The sequence below is a fragment of the Malania oleifera genome, chromosome 11, assembly GCF_029873635.1.
Source record: "Malania oleifera isolate guangnan ecotype guangnan chromosome 11, ASM2987363v1, whole genome shotgun sequence".
NCBI lineage: Eukaryota > Viridiplantae > Streptophyta > Magnoliopsida > Santalales > Ximeniaceae > Malania > Malania oleifera.
Window position 1 is genome coordinate 55,754,770 of NC_080427.1, and position 10,667 is coordinate 55,765,436.

Here is a 10,667-nt window from a genome sequence, read left to right on the forward strand (position 1 = left end):
GTAGGTCCTTGACGTACACCTATTGTGATTAGAAATTTCCTAGTCTCTCCACCTATAGTCCTAACACTAGTCATTACTCTATTAATATCCTTAATGATATTAGTATACTTACTACATACACTTTTTTTTTTTTTTTCCTCTAAAACCCGCTAGAGAACTTCCTTAGGTGGCCTATTATACTCTTTCTCTAAGTCAATAAATACCATATGCAAGTCTCTCTTCTTTTCCCTTAATTTTTCCATTAATCTTCTTAAAAGACATAACTTATGTAGTGAATCTCCTAGGTATAAAACTAAATTGATTTTTTGAAACCTTCGTTTTTAGTCTTAATCTTTATTTAACTACCATTCCCACAGTTTCATTGTATAACTTATAAGTTTAATTTCATGATAGTTATTACAATTTTGAATATCTCTTTTATTTTTTTAGATATTTATTAAAGTATTTTTCCTCTATTCATCTGACATTTTCTTAATTTTTATAATTGTATTAAATAAATTAGTTAACCATATAATTCTATAATCATCTAAGCATTTCCAAACTTCAACTGAAATGTTATGCAGTCCTATAGTTTTTCTATTTTTCATTTTTTGGATACAAACTTAACTTCGTTAACAATCTTACGAATAAATCTCATATTTTTAGTTTTTTCCTCATTTATCTAAGTTTAAGGCTTCTACTTGGTTTTTCATTAAATAGCTTACTAAAGTAAATTCGTTATATTTCTTTTATTTTTTTATTTTTTTTTTCATTTTTTAAACATTTTACATCACCTAAGTCCTAAATCTTTTTTTCTTTTACTCTAGCAAGTTTAAATATGTCTCTTTATCCTTCTTTTGTATATAATCTAACATACAAATTATTAAATCATCTATGTTTGACTTCATTAATGACCATTTTTGCATCTTTTCTCGCCTTTTTATACATTTCAAAGTTTTCTATACTTTTATATTTTTGCCATGTTTTACACTAAATTTTTTTTTGTCTTAATAGTTTTTTAGACATCTTGATTGCACCTCCAATTTTCTTTGCTATTTAAAAATCTTACTCTTGATTCACCGAAAATCTCTTTTGCTATTTTTTAATAGAGCTAACTATCCTATTCCAAAGAGTGTGTGTCTACATCATCCTCTATAGTCTGGTCCCCATTTGATTATTTTCTATTTAAATTTTATTATATTTCCTCCCTTTAGATTCTATTGCCTAATTTTCTTACATTGGTTTATATTATCCTTTCTTTTTCATTTTTTTAATACATATCTAATACTAAACTTTATGTTGTGCGGTTAAGTTTTCACTTGAAATAACTTTATAATCCTTATACAATAAACGATCTACCCTCTTAGTTAAGAAAAAATTTATTTGACTTTTATTTTGTTCACTTTTGAAGATTATTAAGTGTTCTTCCCTCTTCTTAAAGCAAGCATTCATTGTAGTAAAATCATATGGCGTGGCAAAGTCTAAGATCATCTCCCCAGATTCATTTTTGTTTTCATATCTATATCCTCGATGTATCCTTTCATAACCTTTATTATTCTTTCGAACGTGTTCATTTAAATATGCTCTTATGAATTTTTCTCAATGCCTGATATGATACTATCTGTATCTTCTCAAAATTATCTCTTAAGGTTTTCTGTTAAGCCTACTTGAGGAGGCCTAAGACAATCTTTATTTTTTTAATTCTATTCTATATATTTTTGCCATCTACAACATTATCTTTTAAGTTTTGTTTTATAATAATTCCAATACAATTTTTATGTTTTTCTTTTCTAGTGTATCAAAGTTTAAATCATAATTTTTCAATTTTTATAACTTTCTTCCCCAGCTACTCAGTTTCTTGAAGGCAAATTATATTTATCTTTTCTTCTAATCCCACAATTTCCATACTTTTACTCGTAAGTGTTCCTATACTTCAAGTTGCTAATCCCATTTCAATCTCCCGAACTAACTTCTTTACCTACCCACATCAAGAATGTTGCGATGACCCTTGCATATTTGACGGGTACCCAAGCATCACTTTGAGATGATGACCTAACCCACCCTTGCTTACATTTCGCTACGCCTTATTAGTATAAGTACGTTTCACCCATAGAGGGCGCCCCCAAGCAAATAATTAATAAGAATTCATATCATAATAATCTAACAAGTTTAATGATGAATGTCAACTATCTAACAAAACCCTCTTCCTTTATCCGAACTTAACATTAGATCCATTCGTCACTTACTTTTTAGCGCTCTCTATTTAGTGAGGATAAATATTTTCCTAGCTTTTAGATAATGTATCTTTCAAAAATAAAGATTTTATGAAGTTTTGTTTCACAAAGTTTAACCCTTAACATTTATTCCTAAAGATATGAACACAGAATTCTTTTCAAACATCTTCAACTTAAACAAATAGCACCTTGGGGAAAAAAGAATTTTCTTACACAATATTTCAATCCAAAATTTTAAAATAAAATGAAATACAAAAAACTTATCTATTTTATTAAAAACATAACATCAAAAAATTAAATCAACAAAAGACAATTAGGAAGGAATAGTGTCAGATAGGAAGGAAAGGGAAAAGCAAAATAAAAAATATATATTAATAAAGTATATTATTAACATTCAGTTTGCAGTGCTGCTAAAAATGTAAAAACTCACTCCTATTCAAATGGGAATAAATTAATGAAATGTCTGCATAAAGAACACTGAAAGAATATTTACCAATGAATTTCTGATCATTAAACATGAACCACACATAAAACACCCAAATGCCCGAATCCATGAGCAAACCAAACCCTTCTCAACAACTTCTCTAAAGGAAGCAATTTGAGACAGCTCAAACCTCAAAAGGAAACCCTGCAAATGGAGTAATAACTTCATGGTAAGAGAGATTCCTCTTCAGCAGCATCCAAATCCTCTGCTCACAAAATTTTGAACACAAAATCATCTTTCTTAACGTTTCTAATCAAGCACGTTTTTAAATATAGAAAATGGGCTCAAATGACACAGTCTATTTCAACACAGCCAAGCCCAGTGCATTGAGGACTTCGCAGAAACAATCAGTCATCAACAGGGTCCTGGGGAGTTTCATCTGCTCTGCGTTTGATTGTGATCACAGGGCACTCTGCATGCTTCACGCAAAATTCACTCACAGTTCCAACAAACACCCTGCAAGAAAGCAGTTTCGTATCACAGATTCGTAGTTGCTGGGCATGTAAAGGCTAATGCTGTCAAGGTACAGCCATATTTTTGTTTCAGGAAAACAAATCAACTGTTACCAAAGCAAGCTCTGTTATCATATTGCAGATGGAAAATAATAAGCATCCTGGAGTATGGGTGTGTATACCCTACCACCCCCCCCCCCCCCCCCCCCCCCCCCCCCCCGAGGAAATGCAACATAACCTTTTAGCAAGTATAAAGAATAAGCATACACTAATTGAAACTAGCATGTGCTTGAACAGAAGGTCATTGATACCTCTGAAAGGGGCCAAGACCTCGACTTCCAACAACCAGAAAATCTGGATGCACTCGTCTCACCTCATGGCAGATCACTTCCTTTGGATCTCCTTTCTTGATCCACGCTTGACAAGTAACCTAAAAAGAATCCCAAAATGAACATTGGAAACTAAAATATCGAAATTGCCTCTGATTTATAAGAACAGAATACCAACAACTCCTCATTCAGAATGAACAACCTTACCTAATCTGAAGTCACATAAACACAACAATAACAAAACCAAGCCTTAGTCCCACTAAGTGGGGTCGGCTATATGAATCCTTTTCCGCCAATTTATGCGATCATGGACCATTTCTTTTGATAGATTCAAAGATATTAAATCCTTACTCACTATCTCCTCCCAAGTTATTTTAGGTCTACCCCTACCCCTTCTACTGCCCTCCACAGTAACTAAGTCACTCTTCCTCACAGGTGCACTATAAGGCTTACGTTGCAAGTGTCCATACCATCTGAGTCGTCCTTCTCTTATCTTATCTTCTATAGGAGCTACACCTAACTTACCACGAATATGTTCATTCCTTAATTTATCTTTCAATGTTATACCACTCATATATCTAAGCATCTTCATCTCGGCAACTTTTACTTTTTAGATATTATGTTTCTTCGTCGCCCAACATTCTGATCCATATAGCATAGCTGGTCTTATAGCTGTCTTATAAAACTTTTCTTTCAATTTTAAGGATATTCAACGATCACATAGAACACTTGAAGAACTTCTCCATTTTACCCAACCTGCTTTAACTCCATGCATTACATCATCTTCAATTTCTCCTTCAGCTTGCATAATAGATCCAAGGTATCGAAATCTATAAGTGCTATTTATTTCTTCATCATCAAGTTTAACTTTGTCTCCAATATTCCTCTTATCATTACTAAAATTACATTTCATATATTCTGTTTTATTTCTACTTATCTTAAAGCCTCTAGATTCCAAAACTTCTCTCCATAATTCTAACTCAGCCTCTACTCCATCCCTAATTTCGTCAATTAATACAATATCATCTGCAAACAACATACACCATGGAACCTCCTTTTGAATACTCTTAGTCAATTGATCCATCACTAAAGCAAAAAGATAAGGACTCAAAGCAGATCCTTGATGTACATCTATGGTAATTGAAAATTCTCTAGTTTCTCCATCTATAGTCTTTACACTAGTCATTACTCCATCGTACATATCCTTAATGACATCGGTATACCTACAACATACACCTTTTTTTCTAAAACCCACCATAGAACTTCCCTAGGTATCCTATCATATGCTTTCTCAAGGTCAATAAATATCATATGCAAGTCCCTCTTCTTTTCCCTAAACTTTTCCATTAATCTTCTTAAAAGATAAATAGCTTCTGTGGTAGATCTCCCAGGCATAAAACCAAATTGATTTTCTGAAATCTTCGTTTCTAACCTTAATCTTTGTTCAACTACTCTTTCCCATAGTTTTATCGTATGACTCATAAGTTTAATTCCACGATAGTTATTACAATTTTGAATATCTCCTTTATTTTTGTATATAGGTATTAAAGTACTTTTCCTCCATTCATCTGGCATTTTCTTAGTTTTTACAATTGTTTTAAATAAATTAATTAACCATATAATTCTGTTATCACCCAAGCATTTCCAAACTTCAATTGGGATGTTATCTGGTCCCATAGCTTTTCCATTTTTCATCTTTTTTAGTGCACACTTAACTTCGTTAACTTTAATTTTTCGAATAAATCTTATATTTTTAGTCTTTTCCTCATTTGACAATTTTAAATTTAAGCCTTCTATTTGGTTTTCGTTAAACAACTTACTAAAGTAACTTCGCCATCTTTCTTTAATATCTTCGTCCTTAACCAAGACAATATCATTCTCACTTTTTATACATTTTACATTTCCTAAGTCCTTGTTCTTCCTTTCTCTAACTTTAGCAAGTTTAAATATATCTCTTTCCCCTTCTTTTGTACCTAATCTATCATACAAACTATTAAATGATCTATATTTAGCTTCACTAACGCCCCTTTTTGTATCTTTTCTTGCCTCCTTATATTTTTCAAAGTTATCACTGTTTCTACATTTTTGTCACGTTTTATACCAAATTCTTTTTGTCTTTATGATTTTTTGTGCATCTTTATCCCACCACCAACTTTCTTTACTATTTGAGAATCTTCCCCTTGATTCACCTAAACTCTCTTTTGCTACCTTTTTAATAGAGTTAGCTAATCTATTCCAAAGAGTATTTGAATCTATCCCATCCTCTAAGGTCCAATCCCCATCTTTGATCATTTTATCTTTAAATTTTATTATATTTTCTCCTTTTAGGTTCCACTATCTAGTTCTCCTACACTGATTTATTTTATCCTTTTTCTTCCATTTTTTAACGCATATATCTAACACAAAGACTCTATGTTGTGTGGTTAGACTTTCACCTAGAATAACTTTACAATCCTTGCATGATACACGATCTACTCTCCTAGTTAAAAAAAAATCTATTTGACTTATATTTTGTCCACTTTTAAAGGTTATTAAGTGTTCTTCTCTCTTCTTAAAGCAAGTATTCATTATACTAAAATCATATGACATAGCAAAGTCTAAGATCATCTCTCCAAAATCATTTTTATCTCCATATCCATATCCTCTATGTATCCTTTCATAATTTTTATTATCTCTTCCAACGTGTCCATTCAGATCTCCTCCTATAAATATTTTCTTAGTCCCTGGTATGCCTTGTATAATACTATCCATATCTTCCCAAAATTGTCTCTTAAGATTTTTTGCTAAGCCAACTTGAGGAGCATAAGCACTAATGATATTTATTATCTCTTGTCCTAATACCATTTTGATTTTTATAATTCTATCCTTTACTCTAATTACATCCACAACGCTATCTTTTAAGTTTTTGTCTATAATAATGTCTACTCCATTCTTATGTTTTTCTTTTCCAGTGTACCAAAGTTTAAAACCTGATTTATCGATTTCTCTAACTTTCTCCCCCACCCACTTAGTTTCTTGAAGGCAAATTATATTAATTCTTCTTCTAATCATTGTATCCACAATTTCCATGCTTTTACCCGTAAGTGTCCCTATATTCCAAGTTGCTAATCTAATAATAATTTCTTGAACTAACGTCTTTACCTGCCCACGTCCAGAATGATGCAGGAACCCTCGAATATTTGACACCGTACCCGGGCGCCGACACTGTGCGTCGCTTCGGGGTGACGACCTAACCCACCCTCGCCCACTTTTCGCTACACCCGGGTGGTTCAAGTGCAATGCGTCGCTCGTAGGGGACGCCTCAGCAAATATTCAGTAAGGATTCATGTCATAGTGATCTGACAAATTTTACGCTAGCTGTCAGCTACCCAACGCAACCCTCCTCCTTAACCCGGGCTTGGGACCGGCTGTGTGTGAAAAAATTAGGACATTTAAGTGCATCACAAGCGGAGTTAATCTGAAGTCACATAAGAAGCTCTAAAATAAAAAATAAAAAATAAAAAATGCCGAAGTCCAAACTCAAAATACTCATGTGCACTAAGATGAATGTGTGCACGCGCGTGCACACAGAAGCAATACTGAAAAAGGTAAAAAAAAAAATTAAATACCCCAATTTCATGACATCTGTTGACAAAAAATTCCAGCAGATGAAGCCCTCTTATCTTGTCCCTTTGCTTCATATTTTCAAAATCATCCGGTGAAGCATATATACTGTCCATGTCATCAAACCCTAGCATTAACAAGGCACAAATTAAACACTAGGTAGTAATATTCATCACATTAGCAGCAAGCGGAGCTGCAAAGATTCAAGAACAAGGGATATTAAATATTTTTTGATCACATGAAAAAGAGACTTCCAAAATAATTGAAAAGGCTCTAGACAAAGAATCTCCTTTTCTGGATATACTTGAAAAAAGGACTATTCACAAACTATGCTAGCAATATGGTCACATTCATTACGACAATAAAGCAGAAGCAGGAATTGGCTCCTTGAAGCTCCTCTCCTCTATGTTGGAGGCATCAGAGCTAGCAGGAATACCATCAGTTGAACACAGGCTAAAAAGATGACACTGCATCTTCTGAATGTTTCAAGCACTCAGCAAACACTTCCACTGATGTAATTTATCATGCAATACAACCCATTTATTTAGCAGCTTCGCAGTTGGGGCAGCTTCTAAGTGTGCTCTCGAAAGCTTGAGAGATGAAGTTTCACAGCAATAAATTAAGAAAAAAATTACTCCATTGTACTTTATACGAATTTTAAATCCTAAAAAGACATAAGATGCAACCAAAACCAAGAAGCAGTTTAAATGTGTGCTCAAAATGCAACAATCATAAATGATTCACCACCTGAAAGCAATTTAGCCAGCTTTTTCAACTAGGATTCATGCATAAAATTCAAATGTTCAACTAAACATAGGACAATTTAAGTCAAATATAAGCACAAAATGCAACAATCATTCATGATACACCACCTGAAAGCCATGTTACCAGCTTTTTTCCATGCATTAAATTCACAAGTTCAACCAAACAATATTTGATAATTTGGTAAGATCAACCCTGTGATGGCTGTTTGGCTAAACCTCACTTTAGGAAACCAGAGAATCTGCTGCCAACCATATCTAGCCTATGGTGACTGGAAACATAGGACAATTTAAGTCAAATATAAGCACAAATGCAACAATCATACATGATACACCACCTGAAAGCCATGTTACCAGCTTTTTTTCATGCATAAAATTCACAAGTTCAACCAAACAATATTTGATAATTTGGTAACATCAACCCTGTGATGGCTGTTTGGCTAAACCTCACTTTAGGAAACCAGAGAATCTGCTGCCAACCATATCTAGCCTATGATGACTGGAAACATGGGACATAAGTCAAATATAAGCACAAAATGCAACAAAAATACATGATACACCACCTGAAAGCCATGTTACCAGCTTTTTTTCATGCATAAAATTCACAAGTTCAACCAAACAATATTTTATAATTTGGTAACATCAACCCTGTGATGGCTGTTTGGCTAAACCTCACTTTAGGAAACCATACAATCTGCTGCCATATCTAGTCTATGGTGACGGGAAGACGGACAAGATTTGCGCAAGATGTATAATAATTTACTCGTCATGAACAAGTAAAGAGTTGTATTAATAGGAGGGCTAGTTTAAATATGACTTTGAACTTGAAATAAGATGTCGACTGTTCAGAAATTTCATCAGAATTCAATAACATTGAAGTGATTCCAACTGGCCCAGTCAAGATCATCAACAGAATCTATTCTAGCTCATATCTGCAAGTATGAAGATCAGGAAAAATGCAGCAAGACGAATATTTCTTTTTCAAGAATGACTAGAGGAAAAAAGAACAAAACAAAAAATAAGGAATATGCATTAAGCACAGCAAGAGAGGCCGAGAGGGAGACATCTTAAATGCAAAAGGATGCATAAAGATGACAGGAAAAGCGAATGTAAATTAGGCTTCTAAGAAGACAAAACATGGTCCTATAAAATAAGAAATAAACGACGCATGGGAACAAGTGACATAAGATCCACAAAGCTGTTGGCAACATATGCAGAATTACAGATATGCATTCGATCCTAAATCATTGATATTAAAAAATGAGCTAGACTAAGGGCATAGCAAATTGAATGTTGATTTCATTTATTTTAGCAAGCATAATCACATCTCCTCAAGACACTCAGATGGCTTAGAGCAACCAAATGGCGCCTAAATGTTTACTTCAATTTCACCTTTTTTAAAAATCTATTAGTATTCATAAAAGCATTTTTAAAATTTTTCTCTTTCTTCATCATGTCTTTTAATTTCCATCCCTAAAACATAAACTCCTAGCTTCCTCAAGTCTAGCTTGACATTGATTCAATTGGAAGCTTGCTCAAATTCATCACGTAAACTGAAAACTCAGCTCCACAGTATTTTGGGATTAGCCAACTATCCGTGTCAGCTTGGCTTGAAAACTGCACTAGTATCATACTTTAATATCAATATTACCCACCAAAAGAAAAACAATTTGAACATAATTCCAAGACTGCTTGATTTAAAACACAGTCGTTAGTCTTAAACAGAACTAGAATTTGGGAACTTCAAGTACGACAGCACCAGCCACCAAGTAACTATGACTCAAAATATGTTAAAAGATAAGAAAATTTTATTCAGAGAGAGAGATACTTGTGAAAAAAAGTTCCGTGCTTTCAAGACAGATTGTCATATTATGTCCCATCAAACTGAAATTCGCAATTGATGGGTATGCTCGAAATCATTTTAAAAGAAGTTCACAAATTTCAGTGTAATAGAACATCAAATTTGATCATTCCTCAATAAATCAACGTGCGCTCACTTATCAACAGAAAGAAACGAAATCGAGTTCACAGAAAATAGAAAACAAAACAATCTTCGAAAACCCTAATAAAACAGAGAGAGAGAGAGAGAGAGAGAGAGAGAGAGAGAAAGAGAGAGAGAGAGAGAACCGTCTTCGTCGGGGACTTGGACATGAATGAAGTGGAGCTTGAAGCTAGAGGTGTTGGAGCGTACGATCTTCTGAAGAGTCCATTCGAAGGCGCCTCGGCTGCTGATGGACGGATGAGGATAGCCTTTGATCGTCGACTCGTTCACCGCCACCAGTATCTGAGTTGGCTCCGATTCCACCATGACCCCTTTCTCTGTCCCTCTCTCTCTCTCTCGCGCTCTCTCTAGCTTCACCGTACTGTCTCGAAGCTCGACTCAGTCGTCTCTACAGCTCGCTATAGAAGACGGAGCGCGTTACACCACCCGCGGCCCACGCGTGACTGGTGCTAACATGCGCCCTGGCATTACAGCTTTTGAAGCTTCCTAAGGACGTGTCGCTGTTTGCCCCCTCCCAAAGAAAGGTGGCGGAGGACCGTCCAAGCGTCACGAAATTACCCTAATCAACAAGTTAACAACTAATGCCCAATAATCCCAATTGGATAAATCCAATTTTACGCCCTCAGTTATAGTTATAGTTTTCACTTCTAGATTTGTCCATGCACACTTTAACTCGAAGTTAAGTTCAAACGCCCAATTTTTGTAATCAAAGTAAAAGTTATCAACTCATGATCTGAAATATATATATAAAATTTTATGATTAGTTATTAAATATTTAATAAATATAAAATAATAATTTTAAAAATAATTTCGGTTATTATGT

The 10,667-nt window shown here is 34.1% G+C and overlaps 1 protein-coding gene across 1 annotated transcript; it reads right to left on the minus strand.

Annotated features, from left to right (window-relative positions):
• Positions 1-2,646: 2,646 nt before the first annotated feature.
• Positions 2,647-10,448, minus strand: LOC131168482 (universal stress protein A-like protein). The gene is made up of 4 exons (XM_058127940.1): positions 9,970-10,448; positions 7,087-7,208; positions 3,461-3,579; positions 2,647-3,153 (listed from the first exon to the last, which is right to left on the minus strand). Exons 1-4 carry the CDS (start codon positions 10,148-10,150, stop codon positions 3,045-3,047), a joined length of 531 nt encoding a protein of 176 aa, XP_057983923.1. The 5' UTR covers positions 10,151-10,448; the 3' UTR covers positions 2,647-3,044.
• Between the last annotated feature and the right edge of the window lie 219 nt (positions 10,449-10,667).